At 39.5% G+C, this 15,356-nt stretch overlaps 1 protein-coding gene across 2 annotated transcripts; it reads right to left on the reverse strand.

The window, feature by feature from the left end:
• Window positions 1-267: 267 nt before the first annotated feature.
• On the reverse strand, window positions 268-7,039 carry efcab14 (EF-hand calcium binding domain 14). 2 transcript variants are annotated; one of them, XM_070918889.1, is made up of 9 exons: window positions 6,443-7,039; window positions 5,643-5,788; window positions 5,327-5,472; window positions 4,687-4,785; window positions 4,462-4,569; window positions 1,785-1,937; window positions 1,425-1,524; window positions 1,214-1,345; window positions 268-675 (listed from the first exon to the last, which is right to left on the reverse strand). In XM_070918889.1, exons 1-9 carry the CDS (start codon window positions 6,616-6,618, stop codon window positions 497-499), a joined length of 1,239 nt encoding a protein of 412 aa, XP_070774990.1. In that variant the 5' UTR covers window positions 6,619-7,039; the 3' UTR covers window positions 268-496. The 2 variants fall into 2 exon arrangements, with proteins under 2 accessions (XP_070774990.1, XP_070774989.1); XM_070918888.1 differs by having other exon boundaries at window positions 5,643-5,791.
• Between the last annotated feature and the right edge of the window lie 8,317 nt (window positions 7,040-15,356).

A 15,356-nucleotide genomic window follows, 5' to 3' on the forward strand; every position in this document is an offset into this window, starting at 1 on the left:
GTGAGTTTTACCAGGTGTTGATGGGTGGGGACACTTGCAATAGACTGACAGTTAAAGCCTCCTGAGAAGCTAAATACACAAAAATGTTAGATCAACATGAGACAGATTGGTTGAAAAGAAAAAAAACCCAGGTGCATGAAAACAGCAAGTCTGAGAATTGAGGGTGGAAAACAAGATTCAAAATAATTCACAACACTTATTTCCACGATTTATTTCATATAAACCATGGGGTTTGCTAAAATAAGAATATTCTGCATACAGGTACTCATGGATTAATTTTAAAATTTAAGCGTATGTTTTGTGGACAAAGATGTGTCGAAATGGACTGGGGAGGAGGGGAGTGAGTAGGGGGCATGCCAGCGCCACTGTTCCACAATCAGTATGATAAATATTCAGTTCACAAAAGTGCAGCAATTACAGAAAAGGGTCGGGACCTCCGAACCCCCAGACCCCGCTGGGTAGTCAATACTGTTCACTGCCGTCAGTGATAATGTGCTCACAAACCTACAGCAGCTTTTAGCTCCATCAGGGAGTACCTCTGGTCCCTGTCATTGTCAAAACACTCCATGGTACCAGCACTGGGAGTTGATGTTCCAAATACTTCACTCAGGGCACGGTAGGTCAATCCAAGTGAATTACGTCCAATGTCTGCCTGCTGGAAGATGTCTTCCAAGTCTGTGGAAAGAATTGTTTGAGTCAGAAAAAAACAGGTTTGTCTATAAGGGCACTTTGCAACACTGAAAATATCCATAATCCACAATACAATCTGTAGCCTTTAAAGCAATAGTTCAACATCTTGGAAAATACACTTGTTTACATTCTTGCCGAGAGATTGATACCACTCTCATGTCTGTGTTAAATATGAAACCGCTAGCTGGCTCTGTGCAAAGGTTAAAAAATACCTGCCTACCAGCAGCTCTACAGCTCACTACTGAACACGTCATATCTCATTTGTTTGTCTTCCAATAAAATGAAGTGTACAAATGACATGATAAAGTTTAGCGAGGTGTTACTTCCAAGCATTTCTTGGCTGGAAGTCTTGCTGTCAGCGTGAGGTTGCCAGGCAACCAGTGGAGACTTCATATATCACAGCCTTATATTTACAGGACAGACAGAGTGGTTTACAAGACAGCAAATACATGTATTTCCCAAAAAGTCAAACTACTCCTTTAATGAATGCTGAGATATGAGACTTTGGAGTGGTGGTGTTCACCTTTCAGAGAACTGACACCAGGCAGGGACACCCTCTTTGGGCATGTCGTCTCAGCATTTCTCTTGGAGCGGTTTGGAGTTAAGAAGCGTGGACGTCTGCTTGTCTGAGGCTCTGTCAGTGGTGTGGATATCTCTGTGAAAAGAAAAAAACGTAAAATGTAACATAAGGCAAAGAAAACCACTGTAATAAACTGCTTTATCCTACACTGTACCTTGCAGATCCCTGGGTGTTGCTTTGGTTGTAGTAGCTTCGTTCTCGGTTACTGGACTTTCACTGGTGATTGCCAGTTGAGCTGCGTCATTGTCCTTCGACTGTAAAGCAGATGGAAGATGAAATGTAAAATACATTAAGTTGTTGTTTACTCTCTAGGCCAGTGATTCCCAGCCAGGGGTACTTGAACCCCAGGGGGTACTTCTGCAATTGCTTGGGGTTACCTGGAAAGATTGTGGAGTTTTAACTAATTCTACTAATTTGAACAAATTTAAATTACAACTTGAATTCAAGGCTGACTACAATGACTACAAAGGCTCAACTCTTAAAACGCAGAAGTGTGAAGCTTCATATTACTCACGCTTTGCTTTGAACCGTTCTCTAATGACGACACTCTCTGCTGAAGCTCTGCAACCGTAGAGAGGAGGATGTGGATGTGCTCATCAGCCTGTGTATGATGCAGCTCCTCAGTCTTGTTAGCCTCGCTGACTGCTTTTCTCAGGTCTGTTATGTCCTATGACAAAAAAAAGTAAAGTCCATGTATAGCAACCTGAAATTTACTGTTATATGAAATTTCTACGATTTATTAGACTCATGGGCTTCCTGTTTCTAACATAAAAGCACATGAGGGAAATCAGTCGTAAATTGAAAGAATAGAGGATCGTATGTGTGATGAGGTTAAGTGTCCTGGGAAGTTAGGCAGGTAGACTGAGACTAAAGCCTTGTTTACACAAAGTTCCCGGTAAATTACTGGGATAACCTTTCAGGCACGCTAGTGATTTCCACTATTCACACATGTAGCTACATTCAGGAACATTTCCGTCTTGCACCTTTTCACACATGCCACTGCAAAGCCCGAATAGATGGGGCAAGGGGCAGTCCAGCAGATGGCGGTAATGCAACACTAATGGATGCCAACAGCCATAAAACTCAATAGAAGAAGATGGGGATTATTTTCAGGAACATGGTGGGCAAGGAGCGGTGCCAATGTTCTTGTAATGTATTTAATATTCAACAAATCAACCACAAAAGCATTGGCAAGAAAACAGTAAACAAGTCACATATTCAATTATGTCATCAGCAGAGTCCTGTCCCTGCAATGTTACTGCTTTCATTCACAACGCAGCCATACCGCCATTTTCCCTGAAATGTTACAAGGTCTTGAGGTGGGAAATTGGTGGTACAGATTTCCCTGAACATCAATCCCTGCTCCCATTCACACATGACCCCATGCAGGAAATGTTCCTGAACATTTCAGAGGGGCTGTCATGGCAGCAACTGAATCGAAAGGCACAAGACCGCAGAGGATGGAGGGCTTTTGTCGATGGCCTATGTTCCTTAGGGAGTACAAAGGCCTAATGAATGATTTCAGGGATAGACTGCATGTGTGAAAGGGGCTTAAGAGTGTACTTCAAAATTCAGAGTTACAAGACTATGGAAATCTCAGCCAGCTAACAATTCATCACTGACCACTTCATAATTGAGGTCACTGTATAAAAAAATATGTAAAAGTATTATTATTCCCTGATCCTCTTTTCCTCTCCAATTTTGTATTTAAAAAAGTGGAGAAAATATTCTGCACTTGTCTCAGATATTTGACCTAGTTTTACTCAGCAAACTAAAGCAACCAAGCTCCCAAAATAGATTGGCACTTGTTTCATGCATTATGAATGAAAAGCCAACGCATGGATCCAAGAAATGACAGGACCTTCTTAACCCAACGACTCTTTCAATATAAGCCTGACAGGAACTGCAAAAACAGCCATGCATGTGTGGGTAAATAAATAAACAAAAACTAATCTGGCGGTGGCAAAGTTCGCTGTGGCTTCGGGTTTGGGTTCATGCCACAGTTAAGCAGATCAACCGACATTTCACCAACAGAATCATCTTACTACAGTAAGTACAAGTACATTAGACACTCGTATGTAAGTTATTCAACTAATTCACTTAAGCATAATGCACTGTTAACTTGCTTTATGTTAACACTGCTCTCCATATATTAATATATAAATAATAAATGAGACAAACAGCCTCCAGTAATATTTGCAGTGAGTGTAGAGACGTAAATAAAACTGGAATTACCGCACCACAGTTGTATGCCTTCACCAACCAGCCATGTTTACAGTTTACATCCATGTATGTCCAATCTCATGTAATATATGTAGTGAATACTTGGTAGGAATTGAAAAAGGTATAAAAAGTATTTTTTGGCTAAATGGAAGTTACTATATTGATGATACATATGTATGATTCCAGTGAATACACATTGTTGAACTGATTAATGAACGATTATCATAGTATTGGCTAAACAGGTAAACATGTACTTGATTACTATGTAAAGATTCATTCTTATATCACTTCATCATTGTATCCCATTAAACATCTGCGTGAAATTTTGTCATAATTACAGCATCAATTCTTAAGTTATGGCCACGGCTATCACCGGCACAGAGGCATAAAAAGACAAGCTGTCACACAAAATAAGTGAAATCCAACTTTGACTTTGACTCCTGAAAAATTCATTGGCTTTGCTTGTGTGAAATACTAGAGCTTGCAGCCCTATACTATTAATGAAGAACCACAGCTTCAGATTCTTCTGTGATGTTTGTCAGCTGCCCAAAACACTGTATTGACATTTCAGTAGTTTAACATACAGCTTGAAAAGGTAAGGCCTCTCACTGCAAACCACATTTATCATTACTGTAACACTGTTGATTCTCATTCTCGTTGAGATGTAAATGGATGATTGAATGTACACAAACTTGATGTAAAAAATGCGACAGTCACCCAGATTAAAATTAAGCCTACAGATAAAAATACATATAAAAATGAAAGATCTAAACAAAAGAAGAAAAGATTAACCTTGTGCGAGCAAAAGCCTACACAATAATCTCAAAGCAAGCGTGAAGAGGTGTAAGAGCTGTGGAAAAGGCGTTAGCCCTGATACCTTATTTAATCTGAATATGTCATCATACCAACTGTTAGTTGTTCAGTGCCAAAATAAGAAACTATTAGAAATGTCAGTGGCTTGAATTTACCATTGTCTTCTTCAAGTCGTCATCTTTCTTCTGATTTTCAAGAGCAGCCTGCATAGTCTTCACATCGTGCTGCACACTCGTTAGTGTGCTGCCAATTGTAGCAACACTCTGGAAAAGAAAAATACTCTGTGAGGTCAGTTATGAAAATCAGTACATAAAACTGAATATCAATAGGTAGATTCTCAACCAAATTTCTCTTTTTGTTCCATTTTCCTTTGCCTTTACCTTTTGAAGCTCTTCAACTGTAGTGGGAAGGCTGATTAAATCAGCGGCTGATTTCAAGTTGGTCTTTAAATGGTTTACAGCAGAGTCCAGCAAACTGATCTGCAGGAGAAAAATGACACATGACCTTCAGTTACACCTCTAAGACAGAATTACTAATCATGTTCAGTCACACAGCCGTTGTTTTACCAGCTCTCTCATTTCAGAGTAAAAACAATGCTGACATTCTATACTGAGTAACAGTGAGTCAAATGACATGCTCAAACTATTGCACTGTAAACTCCGGTACTCAAGTAACCTGGTTGTGTAGCAACACCGAGATAAGTGTACACTGGCTCAGCTAGTATTCTAATTGTGGGAAGGTATGAAGACTTGGTTGACTACATTCATATTACATTGTTACTGCAGCATGTGAAAGATGCACTACTTTCACTTTTGATTCTTAGTCTGCAAAAACCAAAGAAAAGTAAAATGTGCACAGCATTATGCAAGTTAATGTCAAGAAAAGAAAATGCATATACTCTAATCAGCTTTTCCTACTTCAGCTAACTGAAGTATGACCAACGCTGAATGTCTTGATATTCTCCAACACCTTGTCATGAGCTCTGGCTTCAATACCTCTGAGAAAATAAAAACTACTGACCTTCCTGTTCATTTCTGTTAGGTTGGACCAGAGCTTGTTCAACCCCTTGTCCCCGTTTTCAATGTCATCCATCTTTCTCTCTTTGTTTTTAAGGTCCTCACTTAGTTTTGGTATTTCACTTGATGACACCTTCTGGCTGGATTCCACTGTTGCAAAACATTATAATATGTTAACAGCAGTGTTAAACACAAAGTAATGGAAGGTTGTGTAAATGGGATATAACAGATTTATAACAGGTTTAAGTTTCCACAAGGCAGTGAGCTTTTTATGACCATCACAAGGTAACCGGGTGCGTGCGTATGACAGTGAATCTTACTGCTATGCAGCTTTTCTTTCAGTGCATCTAGATCTTCTTTCAGAGCAATCTGCATCCATATGAGTCCAGCACAGGCCATAACGCAGGCAGCTAATATGATGAACAGAAACAAAGGGTAGCAAACGTTGCAGCACTGTGTGTAGCTTCTTCTGTAAAGAGAAGAAACATGGTAATATTAGACATCATAACTGCACAGCCTCTTTCATTATTAATGAAGGGGATATTTCCAGAAGACTCTATGCTGTGTCATGGGAATTTAGAGGATTATTGATTAATATTGGTGCTTCAACATATCGGCTGCCACATACTATATCACCATATCATACTCCTGCTAAATCTAGTGCTGCTTATTTTTAATTTGATATCAAGCTTCAGAAAAAAAGCCTGACCATCTTCTTAGTGTGCAAGATGTCTCATGCTATGCTTTAATTAGAGCAAGTGGATTGATCTGGCAATATTTATATTTTTCTTTTTAACCTCTGCACAATGACTAAAAAACAGGTGGTGTACTCCAGGGCAGAAGGAAATAGGACTCTATTGGTCACAGAGTATATGTTGTTGAAAAACTCAATATTAAAATTGTTTCATTGTTATAATTCAGCACTTTTAAGTGAAGAAGAGCGACATAGTGTGTACTCTGGGTCCAAGTGCTGCCAACCTAATGAGCTATAATATTAATCTACAAAGAAAAAAAAACAATTAAACTATATTTTTGAAAGCACACACACAATACAAAATACTGACAGACGGTTGATATGAAACTTACACCACGACAAAACGTTTTTAAACTGGTCACTCACTTTCCAAAGTTAGCTCCGCTGCTCAGGTTGTTGAACTCGTCGTCGTCCGAGCTCGAGTCGGACTCCGAGTCCGGCGGCTCGGTTCGGAGAAGTCGGTGCCCGGACCCCTTTTTGGTCTTCTTTCTCTTGCTGTCCCCGAGTCCGATCAGGGCATTCAGCTCCTTCCTCTTCTTCATCTTTTTCTGAGGGGTCAGCGAACCCGCCGAGCCCGATTTAAACCCGACTAAATCCAAAGTTTTGTCCAGTTTGGTGGATGTTGTCGTTTGTAGCAGCTAAGCTAATATAATGTTCTTTAGCTAGCTTGAATTACAACCACGCAACGGTGCTAACGGATATAAACACATCGGACTTTGCCGGTTGCTCGCCTTGTTGACTTACACCTAATATACAAAAACGTTCAACAGCCGATCGGCATAACGTTGCTCTAACAAAAAGGCTTCTATAAAACAACTTTTTCTACTAGCTGCCGGGTTATTACATACGTTAGGTAGCTAACTCGGCTAGCATCTGACACCCTGCTAACTGTAGCTAACAAGGGCTGGCTATCGTTACTATGCTAACACATCGTCTCCGCGAGGTTTAAAAATACCAGCCCCGATGTCGCTCAGTCTGGAAACGCTCCAAAAAGTCTTTAAATAGATAAACAGAATAAAACCTATCTATCATAAAATCAAAATATGCATCACTGTATTTCCAGCGATCCGTCCAGCTGCCTGTATTGTTTGGGCAGGGCGTCCAAATAACCTCACAGCTGATTGGTGCAAAGAGCAGCTACAACTTCCTCTGCTCTGTTCTGTCAGGGAGCGACACAGAGCAAAACACCGCCCGCCACTGACAGCCAGTTTACGTCGCTGCGGCAGAAAGTCAAGAACAACATGAGTAAGTTGAATTAGCAAACGCAGAAAATGGGATGGAGACATCAGTTAAAAACATGTTAGATTTAACTAGCTAAAGACAACGAGAAGGGCTCCCGGCGTGCAAAATAATTAGCATATGAAACAATGCGACAAACATGCCAGAATTACCAAGTAGGTACCAAGCTAAACTTGACTGTGCTTGAGAAGGAACAGTCTGACAGTTTCCCAATGTCCCTATGTCAATTTTTTATTTTATTTCCCCCTTTGCGAAGTGAATTTAAATTAGACCTACAGTACATTCCCATTTTTTGGGGTTACACACCCCATCTGAGTGAGTTTAGTATTTTAAGGTTTTATTCTGCTCATTAGAATAGCCAGAAGATGGTTTTTGTTTTGTTATAATCATGAAGCTAATTTCAAGGTTCAGTGAAATAATCCAAAAGAAAAGCAGGTCACCTTAATTGTTATGTCTTTTTCACTATTTGCAGTATTTGTTTTTCGAGGTGTGTATTATAGTTTATTGACTAGCTGTACAATATCATGATGATATATTATCATGTCATTGTTTTACAAACTCCTGGTGTTCACATTAGTGATTCTGAGAAAAAGAAATTCAAAAATTATTTGGATTCCAACCACATTGCCATCCCTTATCAGAACCATTTGTAGAGGGTTGAAACTAATGATTATTTTTATAAACAATGAATCTGTTGAATATTTGTCAATCAGTAGTGAAAAATCAGGGTCAGATGTCTCCATTTAGCTTGTTTTGTCCAAAACCCAAAAAGGTTCAGTTTATAATTATATAAATCATAGCATTTGAGAGGCTGGAAGAGCAAAAAAATCCTGTTTATTAATTTTCTGTGCATTGACTAATCGATCATTTGACTAATCGTTAAAGGTAGCTTGTATATTCTCATACCTACAGGTTATCCCTCAGGCCTTTGTCATTTTTGTGTCAGTGTGGTTTGGTGTTTACATAATATTTTCAAGAATGCACCACACTCTATCAAACAGGATTTCATTTTTTGTTTCAATTCGCCTCTTCCAACAGGGGTCCGCCACAAATCCAGCTGACCTGGAGCGCTATTGGGATGACCCAGCAAGACACATGGGCTGAGGAGAAGCAGGGTTGCTGCAGACTGGCCTTTACCTCTTTTTCATTGAAAATGGACTCCCACTGGCCTGCTTTTGGCTTTGAAAACATGTTCCTTTATGTGCCTGGACCCCCATACTACCACAGTACAATACTAATAATAATGACACTGAATGAAAATCTCCACACTGGACCAATTTACAAACACACAAAGGAACTGAGATGCTCCTCAGCATCTCAGTATGAGTTTTGTTATTGACTTGCAAGGGATGAGACCTACTGCTGATGCTTTATTACCCTCAGAAAAGAATTTCTCAAGGCAATGCTTGTCAGTCCACAATAATAGCATGATGCCACCCACCCAAATACAAAGCTAATGTTATTATAGTGTAGTCAGACTCATGTGCCTGCCCTCTTATTTAAGTGCATTAAACTGGGGCAGCTACAGCTATTGTTTTGAATGCATTTACTGTCCATCCAGCAGTTTCATGTAGGTAGCTGAGCAAAATTCAATCAGTGGCTCATCTCCACTAAGAACACCTGGTGAGGGGACAAGCATCACGCTGAGGGCCTGCGCAGACCCCCACCAGCATGAGGCTGCAAATCAAAGCATCAGAGGTGTTTCATCTCTTCACTGGAGTCTCCGTTTTTCATCTGGGGTTAAGACTGAAAGGATGACACTTCAACTTATGGCTCCTCACATCTCCAGCCACAAGGTAGGGAGCATCAGGCATTAGAAGCCCACGACTCTGATTACTACAAAACACTTGTTTTCGCACTTTGTTCACAGCGGGGTTTCTCATATTCTCAGCAGGAGTGATTCCTGCAACTGTCAGGGCAGGGAGCTGCCTTGGGTGCTGACAGAATGTAAATAGTGGTGGCATGATAGGAAATACTGAATAGAATTGACTGCTAATTGAAGGCTTTCATCTGACATGGCAGACTGTGTGAATACAGATTATCATCAGTTGGAAGCAGGACTGCTGTTAGAATACCAATTTCTCTCACCAGGCGTTTTTACCGTTTATTTAGAATCTTTCAACCATTATGTTGGATGACTCAACTAGTAGACATGAACAATATATGCTGGCTGACGGATTAAATGGGACCCACGTGGTATTTAGAACTGTGACACATGCTTGATCTTATGAACGTGTCATGCTTTATTAGCAAACAAACACAGTAAAGCACATGCCTTGTTCAGCTCTCATTGTTCGTTCTTGATCCCTTTTTTGAGTTATTAAAGGCCCTCAAAACTCATTTTCTCAATCAAATTACTTAATTACTTGATTACTTACTATGAGGAATGGGGACCTACACAAACAGTTTTGGTTTCATTAATTTCTCACGAGAGGTTTATGTCTGTGCTGTTTTGTCTGTAGCCTGGTTCCAGACCTCTGAATAGCCGCTCTCATCTCTGATTTGTTGATTCAAATAGGTCTGATATAGAGAGCCGAAGTCATGACGTCACGTTTGAGCTAGCCTCTGTTCCACTAGCTTCTGTAACTCAATGCTGTCTCTCATTCAGCATTTCTTTCATCAAGCGGAAGTGTGTTCCTGGAGTTTACCTTCCATATTCTGCGACAAATCAGCACCAACTGCAGCAAGAAACTGAAACCTTCGTGATTTTAACAAAGTGAAAGAGCAATTACTTTGTGAGCACTGAAAAAAACTACAAACACAGCAGCGTACTTGTGTCACTCTCTAAATTTTTCGACTTTCTAGTTGTAATCTCTGCTGTCTAAAAGCAAGCCACACAACATACTGTTGAGAAAGGCTTTGTTGCAAGGCTGGATTTTTAGTTATTAGCATAGTTACAAATGTCAGTGGGCTTTTGAATGAGGTTTTCTTACATCTGGAACCGAACCCAGAAATTCTGGTTTCACTTCGGCTCTCTGTTGGTTGGAGAAACAGTCGACCAATCAGAGCTTTATAGGTGGGCTTAAGAATGGGTATGTCCTCTTCCTAGATAGCTAGCTATGAATAGCAACAGAAAAATGGCGACACAGTTACAAGTTGATGTAAGTCGAAATAAGTTCTTAATCGACATATTGTTTTGATCGTTCAAAAAACGTTAATTGCACCTAGCAACCACTACTGCAGCTTCTATGCCAACTGAAAATTATGCTGGCATTATTGATTATTTTCATTCATGATTAATCTGAAGTTTATATTTGCTATTAATCAATTAATCGTTTAATTGTTGGTCTATAAAATGTTGGAAAATTGTGAAAAATGTCCATCACAATTTCCCTAAAGGCCAAGGTGGTGTATTAAAGCGTGATTTGTTCAAAAGCAATCCAAACGTGAAAAATGACCACAATGTCCGGCTGAATGAATGAAGTGAAATTAAATTTCTTTGTGCTCTTCTCACTGGCTTCATGCTGACGGGGTTCAGTTGGACAAAGGTGATATCACGTACTTCTGTGTACCAATCAGGATTTAGCAACCTTTGAATCAAGATGTGACATTAAGGGGGTTGTTTGCTCATGTTGCCAGGCAACTGTAAATCAAATCTGATCAAACCATACCCACACAGTCCTGATGGAGCAGATTAGCTGAGTTTTCAAGTGTCAAACTAAAAATTAATAACACTTTTTTCCCCCAAACTTTAACTTATTGTTATTGCTTTTTATTCATGAATATTTAATGTTATAGAGAAATATTTACGATTTGAAGTTTTCAGGAGCTTTAATGCTGCAGTGAGAATAAGAATGCACTGAATCAATTAGTGTGTTTTTGTTATGTAATAAATATTTATTTAGAATATGAGTGAATTATTTAGACTGCTCCAACTTTACTCTGTATGATTTCACCAACCACTTTGATGCAGGGAGTCCAGTCATATATCCAGAGCATGATACACTTGCTGCAGCAGATACAACTCACATGGAAATGACACCAGACTTGTGACATGAGAGTAGAGTGAACCAAAAAGATAGTTGCCAAAGTTAAAAGTGATCGTTCTCTAGCATTTGAGTGACCCCATCCCAAATGTCTTGTGTCAGTCAGCCTGACTTGTGGAGGCCTCTGATAGTGTACAAAAGGGAATCAGCAGGGGGCAATGTTCTCACATCAAACAATCCTAGACATGCAGCATGAAGGCAACACTTGAGTCAAGGACAGATGAGCTCAGAATCACTGGCGTGGCTCAGTCTAATGGCAGCAGTGCAAATATTTTTCACATCCAGCGCAGCGGCCATCATTGATAATTTCTGTGCTGTAACATCAACTGCAGTATCCTGTGCAGAGGTCTTATAACGGTAAAGGCCTTGTACACCTAAATATTTTACACACTGCCAGACTCAACATCAGCCACATACATACACGGCCAGCTATGTTTAGGAATCAAAATGCATTTGAGATCATGTAATCTTTAATAATTAACATGATTGTAACGTTCGCCATCGTGGGTAGCTGGGAAATATTTCCAGTGTAAAAGCAAAGGCGGAGAGGGAGATGACAGTTTGACGACCATTTGCAGCTTTCATTGCAACTCCCTCGGTGTAGAAGTGTCAGTTGAATGCCTTTAAAAGAGCATGTATCGGACAGGAACATCATGATTTAGCGATTAATTCTCTGTCTCCTGCCAAAAATCACACTGTGGCAACACTTAACTGTAGAGGCCGCCACTGCAGTGATACAGCAAAGGTCTGATAAAATCTGAAATGGATAAAAGGGAATAGATTAATATATTAAGCAAATGAAAGGGGGTGGGGGTGGGGGTGGGGGGTTCAGACAGGGAGAGCGTTCTTTGATTGAATTTTGTGGAAAGTTCAAACCATATGCGCAGTAAATTCAAGAGCTGCCTGAGTTTATTGTTTGTTGTAAATCTTTTGCTCCTCAACTCAAATCACTTGTAAACATGTTTATGTAGATCAACATGGAGGCTTATATGACCCTGCTGTATACTGTTAATATAGTAGTTGTACTGATAGGTCTTCCATATTGTGTGTTACAGCTGAGTGTAAGGAAGAATTATCAGACATTTTAAATTCAATGAGATTTAAGGATTGGTTTCACAGACAGACAGCCAAAGTTCTCTTTTTCACTGCATTAGACCAGGATTAGTTTAATCCATGTCTGTGAAATAGGCCCCTTCATTTTCCTGGTAATGTCTTCAGTGCACAAGGTATCTTCTTGTTCGGTTCTTCTGTTATTTGCTGAGGAGAAAGGGGAAAAAAAGAGAGAGACAATTGAAATCCACATAATCACATTTCTTTTCATTTTTTGGAAATGGTCTCAAGCAAGTTTACCGATTTGCAGCATAGTCAAGAGAGGGCAGAAGACAAATAAAAGACAACAGAAGAAGAATAAGGCAAACAGAGGAAGAAGACGAGAAACAGTTGACATGTAAAGGAAATCAGAAAACACAAAAATGGGGGCGAGGGGGCAGGGGGTGGGGGGTAGAGCATCTGAAGGGGAACAATTCATTGAAGTTTTGCAGATTTGATTAAAAAGCGTTTATGTGGGTGATTAAAGCATGACAGAGAGGCAATGGATTTTATTGATGGCAACATATCTGCAGATTGACGCTCAGAGAAGACAAGAAACAACGCAAAACTGTTTTAATAAAGTGGAACGGGATTTTGCTGATATTGTACCTTATTTTCTCAGAGTGCATGGTGGGGGTAAATTGTGGTAAACAGAAATACTGCTCTGGCCTAGATTTCTCTCACACAGCGGCTATTTTATTAAGTACATCCAGCTTGCAGCAGACCAGACTCCCTTTACTGCAGCTCATCTGTGACATGGGCTGATGGGTTTTGAGCTGTAAAATGCAGTTATGCATTTACTTTAGCTGTTCTTATCAGAGATGGAAATTCTGAGTTTGTACTTAGTAGTTTGATTATATTGCTAGATGTGTGATTGCTACATCACCTTTCAGATTTATGCCCTATCTACTTGTTATTTAGGTCCTCTTTCTAGAGTTTTCCTCAACATGTACTATTACCGGCTTATATCTGTCTGTTTCACACTGAGTGGTTTAAAAAAAACGTCTCCAAATACAGAGAGAGTTATTTCTTCCTCAAAGACAGGGAGGGAAATGTGACATCCTATCCCACACACTGTAATTTGTGAGTTGTATTGGCAGTTGCATAAACTGGATTTTGTGTGTGTGTGTGTGTGTGGCTGCAGTCTTTATGAGTGTAGTTGTTTAAAAGAGAACATTTACTGTTTCAGTGGTAGCAGAGGTACTGAGATCTTTTACTTTGGTCAAAGCAACAATACAACAGTATAGAAGTCCTGTGTTCAGAATTTTGTGCAAAAAGTGCAGAAGTATAAGCATCAAAATATACTTAAAGTACAAACAGTAAAAGCACTCATTATGCAGGATGTCCCCTTTCAGATCAATATATGTTATATGATTGTAGTTATTGATGCTTTAAAGCTGGTAAAGGTGTAGCTAATCTTAATCACTTTAAATATGTATAATAATACATAATAATTCAGTTGTTAATTATATTTTGTATTAGTAATCTGAATCTGGTTTAATTATGGAATAAAAAGTACAATATATCCCTCTGAATAGCAGTAGAGTAGAAGTATAAAGTTGCTGAAAATAGAAAAGATCATAGTCTCTCCAGATTACTTCTAATTTGTTCACGTTTTAACTGAACTGTGAAAATCAGTGTGAATGTCTTTGTGTGTATTAACTGCCTTGCAATGTCAGTATCACCTAATCTCGCTCTAAAGTCTAATTATCCTAATTGAACTTTAATAATTCTACTAAGTCTAACACGATGTGTATACGTGTGAGAAGTTAAAAGATTCCACTCATTATTCATAATACCTGAGTTCTGACTTTACACATGTGGGGTTTGAACTAACAGGAACATCTGCTCGGTGTTAATGCAGCCTGCACCTGATTGGAGTGTTACAGCTTCACAGAGCTAATGGTCTAATCACAACCATACACACGGTCAGGGAATAATTTCAGTCTTATTACACGATTTACTTATCATTTACTGTAGTTTAGCCTGGAATTATTCAAGAAAACGTCTAAATATCTGGTGTAAGCCCAATTAATTTATACTTTTTATTATATTTTAGGGTTTTCAAAAAGATAAAAGATGATCTAAGAAGATTTAAGCTTCATTTGTAGACGTTTTTCAGGATGAGAGAGAAAGCATGTCAGTCCACGTTTCTTTCCATGTAGACAAAAAAACATGAACTGGCAAATTTTTTTTTTTTTTTGCCTTCTGAATGTCATCTTAGTCGCAGATACTGACACAGCTGCGTTTGTGGAAGAAAAAAAAATCTCATACAGACATTTTAAGGTTGTCACCAACTTCATGCGGTTCCTCTATCTGGACGGCGTGCTGTTATTTGCTTGTTTGTGGTCAATCCTTTCACTTGCTCGATTCCTGCTAGTCTCTCTCAATCTCGGCTATTAATGAGCTGGGGGTTTTTTTGCCCTCAGAACTATCGCTGACTGGAGGGTTTCCGGTTGTCCGATGCATGAAAAGCGCAGGAGGGGTGTCTGTTTATGAGATACTGGAACCATCATGCCTGGCAAGGACAATCACAGCAGCTCCCTCAGTGTCGCTTAATTCTGCAAAGCCTTGTCTGACTGCTTTGTACTGCAAACCACAGCCATGTGCCTCTGATTCACTGTCTGTAGAAGCGATTCACTTTCATGAATGGTGTAATGCATCTAATAATATTCTCAAAACTCCTGCGAATAACAACGATGTGCCCCGGTTATGAAAGAGCAAAGAATTATTGTTTTCTTGCGATAATGTCAGGAAAATAAAAAGGGACCTTTGAAAATAGTTGTTATGTACAAGTGTAATTTCTCCCCAGCACGTTGGATGCTAAATGAAATGTGCTCCTTGCGTATGTTGAGGTGCAGGCAATGCTGTTTAGGCTCTTTGTGCTCGGCTGTATTCATCCACTGTCAAGCTGAAGTTGATCTGCAATTCTCTTTGTACCAGATCCTCTCCCAGCATCTATGATC

Source organism: Enoplosus armatus, chromosome 14 (assembly GCF_043641665.1).
Source record: "Enoplosus armatus isolate fEnoArm2 chromosome 14, fEnoArm2.hap1, whole genome shotgun sequence".
NCBI classification, from domain to species: Eukaryota; Metazoa; Chordata; class Actinopteri; order Centrarchiformes; family Enoplosidae; genus Enoplosus; species Enoplosus armatus.

What these genes read in the sequence shown, in the direction of transcription:
- efcab14 (XM_070918888.1), bottom strand. Translation starts at nt 6,618, where the DNA reads ATGAAGAAGAGGAAGGAGCTGAATGCCCTGATCGGACTCGGGGACAGC. An exon ending in ACGACTTGAAGAAGACAATG is followed by an intron (nt 1,938 to 4,461) that starts GTAAATTCAAGC and finishes TTTTTGTCATAG; the next exon opens with GACATAACAGACCTGAGAAA. An exon ending in AGAACGGTTCAAAGCAAAGC is followed by an intron (nt 1,525 to 1,784) that starts GTGAGTAATATG and finishes TCTGCTTTACAG; the next exon opens with TCGAAGGACAATGACGCAGC.